This window comes from Spermophilus citellus (genome assembly GCF_964194105.1).
Source record: "Spermophilus citellus genome assembly, chromosome: 2".
In the NCBI taxonomy this organism is placed as follows: Eukaryota; Metazoa; Chordata; class Mammalia; order Rodentia; family Sciuridae; genus Spermophilus; species Spermophilus citellus.
The window spans coordinates 192,106,066-192,122,625 of record NC_138183.1 but is presented as its reverse complement, the minus strand read 5'-3'; the positions used below and the strand labels follow the sequence as shown (position 1 = coordinate 192,122,625).

The following is a 16,560-nucleotide window of genomic DNA, read 5'->3' as shown; positions in this document are numbered from 1 at the left end:
GCCTTGCATGTGCAAGGCAAGCATTCTACCGCTGAGTCACAACCCCAGCCCCTTAAATTATTTAGGAAGAGAAAGAAGAAGAACTGCTTAGGGAGTTTTACCCTTAGGATTTTTTGCAGCTATACTTTTCTGTGGATGGGAGAGAGGTTCTCATCCTCTTGGCAAAATTTAGTCTTACATAGTATATTCTAATTAATAAAGGAAGTGTAGTATAGGAGACCTGGGTTCACACTGTCAATTTGCCCCAAAGAATCACGTGACTGCGGGCAAATCATTTCTATTTCTGAGCCTCTTTGTAGGGATCTGTAAATCTAAGAAAATGCCTGCTTCATAGAATCCCCTGGAGATTGACCAGAGTAATGTATGTATGTAAAGCACTTAGCAAACATTAGTCTACTCTTGCCCCAGAGAAACCTGGAGGTTCAGGGAAGGGAATCAGTTTGCCTAAATCCATGCAGCTAATAAGCTGCAGGTCCACACTGATCCAGGGCTTTGATCCCAGCTTAGAGGCTTCTAGCCACACTACTTTATATCTAGGGTGTTACTTTCCAGAAACTCAGTAACATCATGCCTGCCTGGGGAGAGTTCCCCAATCATAGAATCAGCCTAACAGGAAATCAGGCATCATTTGAGCCCTTTTATTCCTGGGAACTTAGTGATATTTCTTTGTTCTAATTGTCCTCAAATTCAATGAAGAAATGTCCACAATTCAGTGTTACCATTTTCACTTTTCCTACCCTTGAATTCACTTTTGACGCAGTTGACAGAGTGACATTTCTTTCCTTTTTGGGGGGTGGTGGTGGGAGGGGGATCCTGGGGATTGAACTCAGGGGCACTTGACCACTGAGCCACATCCCCGGTCCTATTTTGTATTTTCTTTAGAGACAGGGTCTCACTGAGTTGCTTAGTGCCTTGCTGTTGCTGAGGCTGGCTCTGAACTCACCATTCTCCTGCTTTTAGGCTCCTGAGCCTCTGGGATTACAGGCATGTGCTATACCCTGCCTGGCCAGAGTAACATTTCTAAACCATAAATTGGGTCACATCACTTCCCTGCTTAAACACTTCAACAGTTGTTGATATACCTCAAAGAAATCCACATTCCACTGTGGCTTACAATGGCGGGATTTGGCCCCTGCCAGAATCTCCTATTTCATTCTGTGCTGGATTAAACTTGAGAAGCTCCAAGCACTGTAAAGATAGTATTGCTTCTGCTATGCAAAATTATGTATAGAAACAATACCAAAATGTAAAAGAAATGAAAGGAGGTCTTTGGTTTTGCTTTGTTTTTGAAATGGCAATTCTTTCAAAAATGTTTTCCTCCTCAGCACTGGTTGCTCTCTGCCCACTCCTGCCTGGCCTTCTCTTTTAGTTCCCTTAGAGCTCCCTGTGCCTTCTTTAGGCCATTCCTCCTTTTCCCCGAGCCTACACTGCTTCTCTTGCTCACATTAGTCTTTGTCCAATTGACTCCTTGCGTCCTTCAGACCTCATTATAAAAGCCTTATTCCTGAGGAAAGTTTGCTCTGGATGCCTTTTGCTAAATCAGCCCCCTGAGTTAGATGTACTATATCCATTGTGTCTTACCCTGGCTGGCCTGGACAATCACAAGAGCCTGTGTCACATTGGCCCATGTATAGTCGGTGACAGCATGAAAAACCATTGGAGCACGCTCATAATCCCAGCAGCCCAGGAAACCTAGGCAGGAGGATCATAAGTTCAAAGCCAGCCTCAGCAATCTAGCAAGGCCTAAAGCAACTTAGGAGACCCAGTCTCAAAAAATAAAAAGGATTAAGGATATGGTTCAGTGGTTAAGCACTCCTGGGTTGGGTTCAATTCCCAGTACCAAAAAGAAAGAAAAAAAGAAATAGGTGGGGGGAGGAAGGAAGGTAGGAAGGAAGGAAAAGAAAAGAACAGAAACAAAATAAAAGAAAGCAACACCTCTGGAATTGAGGAAAAAGCCCTGGTCTCGAGGACAAGAGACCCAAGTCTTTGTCTCAGCTTTGCTACAAGCTTTTTGTGACAGCCCAGAGAGAGTTTATTTCCTCCCTCTGGGGCTGTTCCAGTTAGGGAGCTAGAGGGGTGCTACAGTTTGAATCTGAATGTTCCCGAAATTGGTCTCCAACCCCTGACATCACTGGGAGGTGGTAGCACCTTTGGGAGGTGGGGGCCTAGTAGAGGAAAGTCAAGTCACTGGGAACATGCCCTTTAAGTGGGTATTTGGATCCTACCCGCTTCCTCTCTCTCTTGCTTCCCAGCTGCCATGAAGTGAGTGGGCCTCCTCTGTCACATGCTCGCACCATGATATACTGTGGTGTCATAGGCTCAAAACAACAGGGCCAAGTAACCATGGCTGAAATCTCTGAAATCCTGATCCCAAATCAAGCTTTTCCTTGACTGATTATCTCAGGCATTTTGTTAAATAGTGGAGAGGTGACTTCCATAGGAGGCCTCTGAGTGACCCCAACATTTACTTCTGCAAACATTTATCTACTGACTACATTCAGTCAATTTCTCACTGAAGACTTGTTCCAGGTCTCCTGGTGTTTGCATTATGTCCTTTACATCAAGACGCTAGAGACTCAGAGAGAAATCAAAAGCAGAGGTTCAAAGAAGAGAGAGAGCAACAAACAGATTATCCCATAGGACTAGGCACATGGATACGCATACTGAAGAGAAATCAGACAGATGCCGGGAGCCCAGAGGAGGCCACAATTAGTTCAGCTCTGGGAAGAGTTTTTAAGAAAGTGACCTTGGAGGAAAAGGAGGAGAAACGCTGCCCAGGGACCTGCCCCTTGGCCTGTGCTCTGTGGATTGGATTCTTTGGGGGAATTGCCTCTTTGGGGTTTTATATTTCTCATTTGGCCTTCTGCAAAACTCTGGTTAAAACCTTCAAAGCTGCCTCTCCAGGGCTGCCTGGATGATCTTTCTAAAAGTGACTTCCTGTTGCCCAACTTCAAACTCAAGTTCTTCAGCCAGGTAGTCAGGTTCTTCTCAACTGGCACTGGAGGCTTCTTCCAGCCTCTTAGCCGGTTACTATCCCTTTGTTCAGCCACATTAGACTATGCTAATGTCATGTCCTCTGCTCTGAGCCTCTGCTTACTTGTTCCTTCTGCCTAGAATGCTCTTTTTCCTCTAGGAAGCCTTCCTGGAAAACAGGCTGCAGTTAGAACTTCCTCTTATGTGCTTTCATAATACTTTATATGTCATTTCAATTATTACATCTAGCACTTTATACTGAAAGGATCTGTGAACTCCTTTCAGTCAGGAATTCTATTTGCATTATTTCTTAAAATGAAGAAGGCCGGCCGCTTGGCAAAGGTATCATTACTAAGCAAGTAAATGAACGGAAGAAAGAGCTCTATTGAAAGGAAGAGGATAGACTTAATTTAATTAAGTTCAAGATATTAAAATATTAACCTTTCCTTTATTACTCTTATTTACCCAATGCATTAGGCCCATAAGGTGGGAAAAGGAAGAGGAAGCAAAGTGGATTGGGGTAGGTTTGGTTATTTGGCCCTGCGTACGTAATGATTTCAGTACTGTTTTGATCTGTTTTCTGTTGCTGTAACCAAAGAACTGAATCCAGCTAATTTATAAAGAACAGAAGTTTATTTGGCAAAGGGTTCTGGAGGCTGGGAAGTCTAAAAGCATGGCTCCAGCTTTTGCTTGGCACCTATTAAGGGCCTTCTTGCTGCATCATAACATGGCTGAGCATATCACATGGCAGAGAAAGCCACTAATACCATCATGGAGGGCCGCCCACTCTCATTCTCTCATGTAATCTTAATTATCTCCCAGAGACCCTACCTCCAAACAGCATTAATGTATAAATGTGGGGATTAAGTTTCACTTGTAAGTGGCTTAAACTAGTTTTATGTTAAAACAGTCATATAATAAAATAGATTCAAATCCAAATAATGTAAAAATTTTTAGAATAAGCCATATGAAAATAATGACAGGTAATGTTTATTGAACACTTACTATGTCCAAGATAGTTTATAACCTTTTCTTGAATGTTTTGCAAGCAATAGGCTATTTTATTTCTCCCCATATCTCCAGGGGTGGGAGTTCCAGGTCTTCTAATTTTTGTAGTATGTCTGAGTTGGGTTGTGTACTTGAAGCCTGCATTTCCAGCAACCAGCAGTCAGCCTGTGCAGAGTTGAACCTCAGTAAAATCTTGTAGAGAGAATTGATCCTTCAGTCTCCACTCCACTGTGAAATCTGACTCTCAACTATTTTTTCTTTTGGCTTCCACTGCCCCTGGGCTTCCTTCCAATCCAGCACTGAGCAACTGGAGTATCACTTTTTGTATACTTACTGGATCTTCAAACAAGGAGTGGGCAGCTCCTCTAGGATCTGGGTTTCCCAGCACCTAGCAAAAGGTTTGACATAGAGAAGCTCTCTTGGACATTTGTTGAGTGTCAATTACTATTCACAAGGGATCCTCCCAAAGGAGGAAGTAATTCTGTGCACTCTTTCTAGGCCCATTTTCTTAACTCAGTAGAGTGGGCCGAATGATGGCACACTCTGTTCTAACCCCTGGGACCTGTGAATATGACCTTATTTGGAAAAGGGTATTTGCCAATATAATTCAATTAAGGATCTCAAGATGAAATCTGGATTATCTGGGTGGGCTCTAAATCCAATAGCAAATATCTTTATAAGAGAAAGAAGACACAGGAAGAAGAGAAGCTCATGTGGAGATAGGGGAAGAGATTATGTAGACAGAAGCCAAGGAATTCTTGGAGCCACCAGTGGATAGAAGAGCAACAAAGGAGTCTTCCCTAGAGCCTCTGAGAAAGCACCTTGACACCTTGATTTTGGACTTTTGGCCTCCAGAACCCTGAAAGAATAAATTCATTTTAAGCTATCTAGTTTGTGGTAATTTAATTTGGTGGCTTCAGGAAATGAATACAGCTTAGAAACAGCTTAGATTTCTGTGAAATCCCACCAGATCCTGGCACCACAGAGTTGAACTAAATTGAGATTTGGGATTTCATAACTACTTTCTTCTCAACAAACACTTGACCACACACCCTAGGCTCCCACCATGATTCAGAATAGGAAGCGATGACATCTGTGTGATGCAGCTCTGAGATCAGATCCAAGGTGTTTTTCAGATAGTATGTTTGCCTTTTTAATTTTTTTTTATGGTTCTCTGGTTTGAACCCAGGGGCTCACACATTTTTAGCATGTGCTCTAGCACGGGGCTACACCCTCAGCCCACTGGGGGAAAAACCCACAAAACTTAAATGCATCTATTATATGTCAGTTGTTACAGGGGCTTGTGACATACATTAATAACTTAAACCCCATAGCAACCCTATTACTATTTTACAGATGGGAAAACTAAAACTGAGAGTGGGAAATGGACTTTTTGTGTCACCTAGAGGGTGGCAGAGCCAAGATTCTCAAAGTGCCTGATTTCTGTTGTGTCTGACTCTAAAGCACTGTGTTCTTTTTGCTACAGCAGTCCAGGTGGTGTAGGAATTCAGTCTGGGGGGAGAAGGCACATCAGTATCCTGCAGAATGACTCAGTGCTATTTATTTTAGAAGCAATTGCATATAGATTCTACCATTAAGATCAAACAAATCTTCATGGAAGAGAAGGCATTTGAGCTGTTTGTTTACATCGAAAAAACATTTCCTTATTCTCTGTCAGCACTGAATCCAGGGATGAATAAGGAAATATCTTCTTGCTAGAGGGATGAGAGAGAGAGGAGAGAGGAGAGAGGAGAGAGGAGAGAGGAGAGAGGAGAGAGGAGGGAGAGGGGAGAGGGAGAGAGGAGGGAGAGGGAGAGAGAGAGAGAGAGAGAGAGAGAGAAAGTGTGTGTGTGTGTGTGTGTGTGTGTGTGTGTGTGTGTGTGTGTGTTGGGGGGGCGCTCGGGATTGAGAGTAGCGATTGGTAGTATGTGTTAAACATGCCTATTAAAGGACAAGGCAGCTGGGCGAGGTGGCACAAGCTTGTAATCTCAGCAGGCTGAGGCTGGAAGATCACACGTTCAAAGCTGCCCTCAGCAACTTGGCAAGACCCTGTCTTAAAATAAAAAAAAGGCCTGGGGGTATGACTCAGTGGTTAAGCGCCCCTGGATTTAATCCCTGACACTTCCCCCCCACCCCCCTCCCGCCAAGAAACAACAAGAACAACAAAATCCCACAAAAAACCCAAACCCCCAAACAATGCAATAGAATAATCAGGACTATGGTATAGGAAAGGTTTCTAACTCAAGGTCCCAGCAAAGATTTGGTGGGTAAGCAAGTTTTAGGGAAAGAAAAGTAGCAAAGGGTTTCCAGGGACAGCAGAAGCAACCCATCGGTATGGACGAAACAGCGTTCAGGGCAGTTGGCACACCTTTTGGCTCCAGAGTACTAGTTAGTGGAGTGCGAGGAGGGGCGTGGACTCGAGGGTAGAGTTGGTCGTGAAAGACTGGTGGGACTGCCGGACAGGACTCTGGTTTCATTCATCCTGCGTGGTAGTTCTCTGCTAAACTATAAAGCATTCCTTTTTCGTCTTCGCACGTTGATTATAACACCTGGGCAAAAGACTGCTTAAGGAGCCTGCAATGACTCTGCTCTAGCCTAGAGGATCCCCGCCCTCGACTGGAGGCCTGTTACCATGACAACTAGGTCAGGGCGGAAGTGGCTCAGAAGACTGATTCTCACTAATCAGGTGACGCTCCAGCCTTCTGCACGTGACTCCGGAGCTGAGGCGCGCGCTCTACCTAATTAAGACTCCGCCCCTCTTCCTTTACTGGCAATTGGCAGCAATCTTGAGCAATAGCCTTTGCAGCACCCCAGGAGGCTCCGCCCCTTACTAGTGAAAGAACCAATAAAAATAGGACAAAATGAAGCAACGCCCCAAATTTCATCCTGGCTTGACAGACGCAATTGAGGCCATCCTGGAGCGCCTCCGCCCCCAGCCCATTCCGGCCGGCGACGGACTGACCTGTTACCCAATAGCAAGTCCCTTCGCTGCCGTTGGGTCCCGCCCCTGTAAGAACAGAACCAATGAGTGGGCCAGGTCTCAGCCCGGTGGAGGGGGTTGCACTGCGGTAATATGGCTCTTCCTTAGCCAGCGGCAGCGGCCAGCGCGGGGACAGAGCAGTCCTGCCTCTCGGGTGGAGGGTTGTAGGCAGCAGGGGCTCGGAGGGTCGTGGGTACGAAGCAGCGGCGGATGCGGGAGGAGCGCCCGTCCCGCCGCCTGGCGGCCGCTGGGTCAAAATGAGCTCCTCAGCGTCGGTCGGGGGCCCGGTCCCGCCGTCGCCCCCGGGCCCGGCCGCCGCGCTGCCGCCAGGTTCTGCCGCGCGGGCCCTGCATGTGGAGCTGCCGTCTCAGCAGGTAAGCGCGTCGGCTCGCGGTGCTCAGTAGGGACGGGGAAAGGCCCGCGTGGAGACTCGGTGGCTCCGACTGACTCTGCGTTTGCCGGGAGACTCTGGGAAGGGGCCGGGGAGCTGAGGTGGGCTGTCAGGAGGTCTTGAGGGGAGGGGTCCAGCGATGGCCGAACCTCTGGGAGATCCCTGTGCCCCTGGAGAATCCCAGCACCGCAGATGAGCTTGTGAGAAGACCGCAGAGAGCCAGCCAAACTCCTCTAGGGCTGCCGGGCCCCTCTCGCCTTGTAGGGATGGGGGATTCCCTTGCACAGACCCTCCCCTCGTCCCTCCTGGGAACGCACCGGAGAAGCCCTGTGCCCCAGGAGATGCGGCGAAGCGCTTTCCCTTTCCGTCCCCACCCGGAGAAGCCAGTTGGTGTTCTGCTGCTGGAACAGCGAGGAGTTAGGGTTTCTCGCACTTACTCTCATCTCCCTTTACTACGAAGTGCTCTCCTCCGTCTCTCTAGAGAAATGTGATTGGAACTTGGAGGTTTCCTTTCTAATTCTCAGACCCCCAAGGAAAGCGACTTAGTAATAAAGAGTACTCTTTGCTACTTCATTCCCTCCAGTGACTCTCTGGATGGAGGGACTTCTCTTTGAAGGCTTCTCGATCCACGTTGTTGAAGGATAAGAAAGAGGGAACAAAAAATTTGGGGATCTGATAAAAATCTTGTGACATCCACAAATCTGTAGAGTTTTTTTTTCCTCCTATTGTCCTTCTTCTGTTCCCCAAAGGGAGTTTTTACAGAAATCTTAGCATTAATGAGAGTTAGAGTGTCTTTCACCTTCCCTTTATTCCTCCTTCCCAGAAACGGACCAAAACAAACTGTCAGTCATTGAGAGTTTACCATGCTGGGTTTGAGCAGAGTGCTCAGTGGTCATTAGCCATTGAATCCTCATAACACTGTGAGATAGCTGTTTCTGTTATTCCCATCTTGCAGTTAGAGAAATGGAGGCTTTTTCCAAAGCCTTCCTGTTAGTAAAGGCAAAAGGTTTATACCATCGGAGAGAAACCAGAGTATAAGCCTTGCTGTTAGTGAGTGGTGGGACTGGCTTTCAGAATCCAGTGTCTGACTCTGTAGTCCCTGCACAGCATTGTTTGCTTGAGGCTTGAGCCACCTTCACTCATACCTTCACATAGGACAGAGCAAGTTCCTTCATACTCTTTCTGTAACTTTCCATCCCGGCTCTGGGGCCTTAGGAAGGGTTCCTAAAGAAGAAAGCAGCAGTTGTGGGGAGAGGGTGAGATTGGAATGAATCTTATAGGAAAGCAGGGGACTAACTGGAAGAGAAAAGTTGAGATAATAGTCACAGTGGTGGCCATTGAGTAGGGGGGTAGAAATGTTTGCAGAAGCAAAGCTGTGGTAGGAGAGGATTTAAAAGAACAGGGTAGCATGTGCCCTGGTTTTGTGGTGGTGTTGGGCAGGGAGTTTGTGGAGGATCTTAGGAGTTTGAGGGTAGTGAGGTTTGGATTGTATTATGAAGTCTTGGGAGAGGGTACAAATGTGGCTGGGAAGATAGGTCTCTGAATTTAGCTTGAATATGAATTTTTATGTGTGTGTGAGAGTGAAGGTGGACTGTAAAGGTGGATATTGGGAGAGGCAATGTTGGGTACTTTTAGAAAAAGCATGGAGAAATCCTGAGGAGTTGGGATCAAGAAGGGTTTAATTTGGGGGAGATTTGAGAATTTGTGGGATTAGAAAAGAGAAACCATCATTTACTTGATAAAGTCTGTTTTCTGATAACAGTTCACAGTTTAACACTAGGAGAATAATCTGAACAAACTGTTCATGGAATAAATTGGTCCGCATTTGTTAGTGTTTATCACAGTTTTGGATTGATGCCAAGGGATATATAGTGGCTTGAGTGTGCAGCTGAATGCTGCAGGAGTGCTGAGTATGCTATTTACAGCTTTCTGGGGGTGTCATCCTCCTTGAATTCTTGGAAGGCAGCCTATATAACAAAACACTTTTACTTTTGTAGTTGATATTAATTTAGCTTTCTGGATCAAAATGTTCATCTTTTTAGGGTATGACTATATACCATTAAAAATAAACATTTTTTGTTGATGTGTTATCTGTATAGAGTTAAGTGCACAGATTATTAGTATACCCCTTGCTGAATTGTCACAAAGTGAGCACAGTTATATAACTATTACCTAGATTAAGAAATGCAGAATTATGAACATTCCAGAAGTCGTTCTTGTGTTCTCTCCCTTTCCTTTCTCTCCAAAGGAACCACTTTGATTTCAGAAATCAGTTTTTGCCTGTCTCAGAACTTTATGTATTATTTCAAAAATGTAGATAAATTGAAGAGTCAATTATTGTCTTTAGAACAACACTTTGAAAATTGTGCATGTCAATACTTCCCATGCTTGCTGACAGGGTGTCAGTATTTCTAAACAAATAAACAAAGCTTGTTGATTTAGGACTTCTGTGATAATCTCAAAGTAGATTTCAGTGGTCCCCTAGCCTACTTGAAGGTTGAGTTTCTAAGACATGGCACCATCAATGTTTTGGAACAGAGCAGAGGATATAAGATGTTTAACCACATCCCTGGACTCTGTCCATAAGATTCCAGCAGCACCTCCCCAATCCTGATGATAAAAAAATGTGTTCACATGTGGCCACGTGTCCTACAGGGAGACAAAACTACCTCTGATTAAGAAATACTGTTCTAAGGCATATTTTTTATTTTAGGATAGAGTATCCCTGCTATTTTATACTTATTTATTCCAACTTTATTAAGTCCCATTGATTCTAAAAGTGATTGTAATATTGAAAATATTAATTTACTATATAACATGAATTCCAAAAATATTAGACTTCTCTTGCCTCATCTGCCTAAAGAGATTTGTTTTTGCTCACAAAACTATATATAAGACCTGATTTATTTGTCTTATTTTAATTTGCTTATCTTAAAAAAGTCACCACTAACTCCTGGACCTTTGTCTTAACGTGTGAGTACTAGCTATCATGCAGATCAGCTCCTCTACTAGGTCAAGCGGCACTACTACTTTGTTTCCCTTTGCTTTGGTATGTTCTTACTTTTAATTGCAATTTAAGCATGAAGTAGTCATACAATTTGAAGACTCTTTTTGCTCTTTAATTTTTGGTTGAGGTTTGTAATTAACAGGTGAATGAACATAGGCTCAACTGAAGAATAACTCCCTTTACACCCTTAGATGTAGGAGTCTTGGGATAAAAATTTGTGTTTTTGTGGTAGAAGCATTTAGTATATTCTTAAAAGCTTAATTGGGAGAATTTCTTTCCTCCCCAAAGGCTTCCTCTCTTGGGTATAACTTAACTACATTCCTCAGATATTCAGTATCTTAGGAGGTTTTTTAGTGATTATTTAGTAACCCTTTTTGAAGGTCACATGTTTCTTTAAGATTCAGTAAAAGCTGTGGACGCTTTTCTTAGAAAATATGCTTACATATATACATGCACACACAATTTTGCATGCAGTTTTAATCCCCTTGAAGTATAAATGGAAGACCTCAGAATTAAGTATTTCTAACTTGGTTTAATTCCTTCCTTTTAACAAGTTTTAAAATTCAAATATTATTTTTTGGACAGTTTTCTGTATCAGCATACATACATGTCACATTTTCCATGATTTTTTTAAACTAATGCCCTATTGATAGACTTTTGGACTATTTCCAGCTTTTCTCTATTACATCGTCGCAGTGAATATCCATATACAGAAATCTTTGTAGTCAAAAGAATGGGTGTGTGTGAGTGTGTGTGTGTGTGCGTGTGTGTAATGAAATATGGGTATATGTACACATGTTGTTATTTTATACTTGAGAAGATACTGGCTAAATGTTTCTGGAAAAGAATGTGCCTATTTACACTTCTACCTTTAAACTAATTAAAGGACCACATTTTTTCTTTTATTAAATTAGTTTTATTGAGATCCAATTTGCTAATCACAAAGTTCACCCATTTAAGTATAAAATTGAACACTTTTTAGTTTATTCATGGAGGTATTCAATCATCATCACAATGCATTTTAGGACATTTTCATCATCCCCCAAAGAAACTCAGATTAATTAGCAGTTATTCCCTATTCAAGGGCCCACATTTTGGCCAACTTTGGGCATCATAAGTTTTCTCATCCTTTTCCAACCTGATTACATATATACAGATTACATACATATACACATATACATAGTTCATACACATCTGTATATATTTTTGTTATTTAAATTTTCAGTTCTTGGGCTGGGGATGTGGCTCAAGCGGTAGTGCGCTCGCCTGGCATGCGTGCGGCCCGGGTTCGATCCTTAGCACCACATACAGACAAAGATGTTGTGTCCGCCAAAAACTAAAAAAAATAAAAGAAAAAAAATTCAGTTCTTTAGTTACTTGTTATATTTTAACAGCTCCATTCATTATATAACAGATAGCATGGTAAGTATATGATCTCATTTATTCTGTCCATCCCTGTGAATCTGAATGTCTTTCCATTTAGCATTTTAATGTATTTTAAATTGCTTGTTCATGTCCTTAGCATTAATTTTTCTAATTGTTTGCTCATATTTTTTGTTGATTTGAAAAGTATTTTTTTCTTCTCTTGTTTTTGGAAGGAGGTGGGTTAGGGATATCAGTCTTTATGAACCTTGAATTTTATTTTTTTTTTTTTTAAAGAGAGAGTGAGAGAGGAGAGAGTTAGAGAGAGAGAATTTTTAATATTTATTTTTTTAGTTCTCGGCGGACACAACATCTTTGTATGTGGTGCTGAGGATCAAACCCGGGCCGCACGCATGCCAGGCGAGCGCGCTACCGCCTGAGCCACATCCCCAGCCCTGAACCTTGAATTTTAAAAATCAGACTTTTTTAAGAACAGTTTTAAATCTACAGAAAAATTGAGAAGATAGTATGGGAAGTTCCCATATACCTTACACCCAATTTTCCCTATTCTTTTTTTTTTTTTTAGAGAGAGAGAACTTTTTTAATATTTATTTTTTAGTTTTCGGCGGACACAACATCTTTGTCTGTATGTGGTGCTGAGGATCGAACCCAAGCCGCATGCATGCCAGGCAAGCGCGCTACCGCTTGAGCAACATCCCCAGCCCAATTTTCCCTATTCTTAACATGTTCCATTAATATGGTACTTTTGTTTTTTAACAGCCAATATTGATAAGTTGTTAACAAGTTCATGATTCATTCAGATTTCCTTAGTTTAAAAAAAATTATGATAAAATCTATACGTAACATACAGTTTGCCATCTTTATATATATATATTTGCAGTACTGGGAATTGAACCCAGGGGTTCACATATGCTTGGCAAGCACTGTACCACTGAGCTAGATCGTAAACCCTTTTATTTTTGGTGTTTGAGACAGGGTCTCATTAAGTTGCCTAGACTGGTTTTAAACTTTGATTCTCCTGCCTCAGTTTCCTGAGTAGCTGTGATTACAGGTGTGCACCACCATGCCCGGCTTGCCATTTTAATAATTTTAAGTGTATAATTCAGTGGCATTAAGAACATGCTCAGTGGCTGGGGTTGTGGCTCAGTTGGTAGAATGCTTGCCTAGCTTGTGTGAGGCACTGGGTTATATTCTCAGCATCACATATAAGTAAATAAATAAAGGTCAATCAACAACTAAAGACAAAAAAAAAAAAAAAAAAAGAACATGCTCAGTGTGATACATTTATCACTACTATCCACTTCCAGAACTTTTCTTATTGTCCCAAACAGAAACTACACCCAATAAGCTACTCCCCATTTTCACCTCCCACCAGCCCGTGGTTAAACTCTGTTCTACTCTTTTTTTTTTTTTTTTCCTGTGAATTTGACTATTCTAGATTCCTCAAATAAGTGGATTTTTCTTTTCTTTTTTTTCTTCTTTTTGGTATAGGGAATTGAACCCAGGCGAACTTAACCACTGAGCCACATCCCGGGACCTTTTTATTTTTTATTTTGAGATGGACCTTACTAAGTTGCTGAGGAGTCACACTGGATTGCTGATGCAGACCTCGAATGTGTGATCCTCCTGCCTCAGCCTCCTGAGTTGCTAGAATTTAGGTGTGCACCACTGTGCCTGGCTGATATTTTTTTCTTAAGACTAGTGTTGGGGGCTTTTCAGAGCAAAGTGCTATTTTCATTATATCAAACAAATATGCTATTTACATGATTTATCACTATTGATATTAACTTTCATCATCATCAGCTGAGGTAGAGTATGATGATAAAAAATGTTTTCTTCTATTATACCCTCCATACAACACCTTTGACACCAGATATGTCTGGGCTTTCCCCCCATACACATAGCATTTCTCCAGTGGACACCAATGGGGTGTCCTGTAATTCGGCTCAGTTCTCACTATCTTCCTAGAATAAGCATCATATTCCATAAGTTAAAGACTCAGTCAGATGCGATTCTCAAGTCTGGGCTTCCAGAACTTCTGAGGAACTGGCTGTATATTGAGGCTTTCCCTGGTCCTGCATTTTCAACATTTGCTAGAGTGGCTCAGAACTCAGGAAAGTATGTTATTTGGTGTACTGGTTTATCACAAAGTATTACAAACGATATAGGGCAACAGCCAGATGGAAGACAGGCATCAGGGAACAGCATGGGGAAGTGAGCCTGAGCTGCTGTGCCCTCCCACCCTTTGTGGGTTTACCAACCTTAAAGTTCTGAGATTCTTTTAAAATAGAGGCTTTATCACATAGGTACAATGGATTATTTCCTCAATCTCAAGTCCCTCTCTCCTTCCTGGTAGGAGCGGGGCTGAAAGGTCCACACTTCTGATCATGCCTAGTCTTTCTGGTGACCAATAATGATCCAGGAGCCCACAAAGAGTCACCTTATCTGGAAAAAGATGGTCCTATCACCCAAGAAATGGTCTGTGTTGGGAACGAGGGTCAACCACCGAATATTACTAGAAAATATTTTTCTAGCACCTCTGTTGCTCAGGAAATTAGAAGGGTTTTAGGAGTTCTATGCTAGGAGCTGGTGATGAAGACCAAAGTATGTTTCTTATAAATGAGCACCATAAGTAGTGTGCGTCAGGTTGCTCTGCTGCATGTTTAACTCATTGCACCTTACTACTCCCCACTATGCTCTGGAAGGAAGTCACTATGTGTAGCCTACATTTAAGGCATGGAAATTTATTTTTTTATGCTCCCCCCCTCTCATTTTTTTTCCCCTGGGGATTGAATCCAAGGGTACTTTACCATTAAGCTATATCACTGGTCCTTTTTTTATTTTGAGACAGGATCTCACTAAGTTATTGAGGGGCTTACTGAGTTGCTGAGGCTGGCCTGAAATTTGCAATCCTCCTGCACCAGTCTCCTGAATTGCTGGGATTATTAGCATGACTCCTGTGCTAGCTGTTTCCCCCTCCTTGAACACAAAGTATCTGCTTGGGAGATTTGTGTCAGTAACCACTTTCATTTTTTTCAGATAAGGAATCTAAGGTCTAGGTAACTTTTTTTTTTTTTTTAAACTATTTGTTTCATCTTTAAGATAAAATAGTGCATTATAGAAACAGGTTTGAATCATATTTTGCCACTCTTTACAACTGTGATTCTTACAATATATGATAGAATTTTGCCTGATTTCAAGATAGATTAGATCAGATGAACAAGGATTAGATTTACAATGAGTAATTGAAGACTCTAATTCATTGTTTATGGTGGCAAAAAAGAACTTTCTTCCTGTTCCCTGAGATTAGAGTCAGTTTGGATAAATAAAGACTAATTTCTAAGAGTACAGCAGAGAAAGAATGCAAAAGAAGGCACTACAATTTCTATTATTATTACATATGCAATATTAAAAAGAACAGAAGGTATAGTAAAAGTAGTGATTTAATAGTTCTGGGCAGAGAGTATTGCATAGTTAGTCTGCAGAACTGAGAAATGGTTTGCTGCAACAAGATTATCTCTCACTTATTTTGTTTCTTCTTTTTTCCTCTTCTTTTCTCTCTCTTAACTAAGAACTTCCACCAATGCTCAGAAGGAATATAGAATGTGTAGTACTCTATCTAAATACCTTATTTGGGTGCTGAAATAGTCTCCCAGCAGTAGTTGGGTAAATGTGTTGCTGATGTCTCACAGCTCCGTTCTTCACTGGGCATTGTCCTAACCACAGAGAGCTGTGTCTAGGTAACTTTCTTAAAGTCAAAAGAGCATCCACATGGGAACTGCAGTCTAAGTCTCATATTCCCATTTGCTGTAGACAAGTGCTTATTGTGGAGTTCTGATTAAAAAGTTTGTTACCTCAAGGTTGGGGACCATCATGTTTTATATTGTATTTCCACAGCATCTTCACCTAGCACTGTGCTGATTATGGTATATTTTTATTTTTCAAAAAGGTTTTTTCTTTTTTTTTTTTTTTTTTTTTGGTATATGGGTCTTCTCTTAGAGGACTTTGTAGCCTAAAGAGAAAAAGAAAAGATTAGATTGAATGGGATTAAAACACATACAGGAACAAAAAGATAGAAGCCCAAAAGCAGATATAAAGCTTAATAAATAAAGCTTTACATGACATATATTTCCCCTTTATATGTTTGTGTTTATTTAGGTTCCTTACTTTTAAAGTCTAATTATCTGTTTTTTTGAAGATGTTATATTGGTAAGGCCACTGAAGGTAGAGAGAAAGCTGTATCTTACTGGGAATACATGCCCCACGCAGCACAGAACCATGCCCCTACAGTTATTTCTTCCACAAATGTTTATCAAGTCCCTTGTGATACATATACACACAAAATGGAAAACGCAGTAATAGTTGTGTGTCTCTAAAATGAAATCACGGCAATTTTTGATCAGCTTAGGCTTTTGTTAAACAACTATGAGGAAGCTTTGGGAACTCAAGATATTAACATCCTAAAATCATTATTTTAACGTGACAAAATACCATCAGGAATTTAAGTGGTTTTTCTTTTTTCGGCTTTCTTTGTTTTTCCTGTGAAAATGTTTAGTTGTCAATTGAAAGGAAAAGCTGTTTTATTTTAGTGTTCGCTTTAAGATTACAATTGTTAACTTTGTGGCAGAAAATTAAGAAGTGAAACTGACTGGAAATAGAGCAGGAACAGAACTGAAACTAAGTTGGACCTGAAGTGTGTGGTAAAATGAAAAATTAGATTTTCATAGTTTCCAAATGTGCATGTATTTTTGATAAGCTATTTATTTTTACCTGTCAGACATTACTGCTGGAGAGAACAAGAAATATTTGTCATTTTTA

The 16,560-nt window shown here is 41.7% G+C and overlaps 1 protein-coding gene and 1 long non-coding RNA gene across 4 annotated transcripts in view; one reads left to right on the top strand and one right to left on the bottom strand.

Annotated features, from left to right (window-relative positions):
• Window positions 1-605: 605 nt before the first annotated feature.
• On the bottom strand, window positions 606-6,867 carry LOC308630439. The gene is made up of 2 exons (XR_014017944.1): window positions 6,350-6,867; window positions 606-4,369 (listed from the first exon to the last, which is right to left on the bottom strand). It is a non-coding gene; the product is annotated as an uncharacterized lncRNA (long non-coding RNA).
• Window positions 6,868-7,043: 176 nt separating this feature from the next.
• The window catches only part of UVRAG (UV radiation resistance associated), a 320,231-nt gene continuing 310,714 nt past the window's right edge, over window positions 7,044-16,560 (top strand). For 2 of the 3 annotated variants that reach the window (XR_014017941.1, XM_081260422.1), the window contains exon 1: window positions 7,044-7,335. Coding sequence is in view for 2 of the 3 variants with exons in the window: in XM_081260422.1 (XP_081116548.1) it covers window positions 7,219-7,335 (117 nt within the window). In the remaining variant the exon portion in view is untranslated. The remainder of the gene's footprint in view (window positions 7,336-16,560) is intronic. The other variant, XM_081260421.1, reaches the window with a different exon arrangement.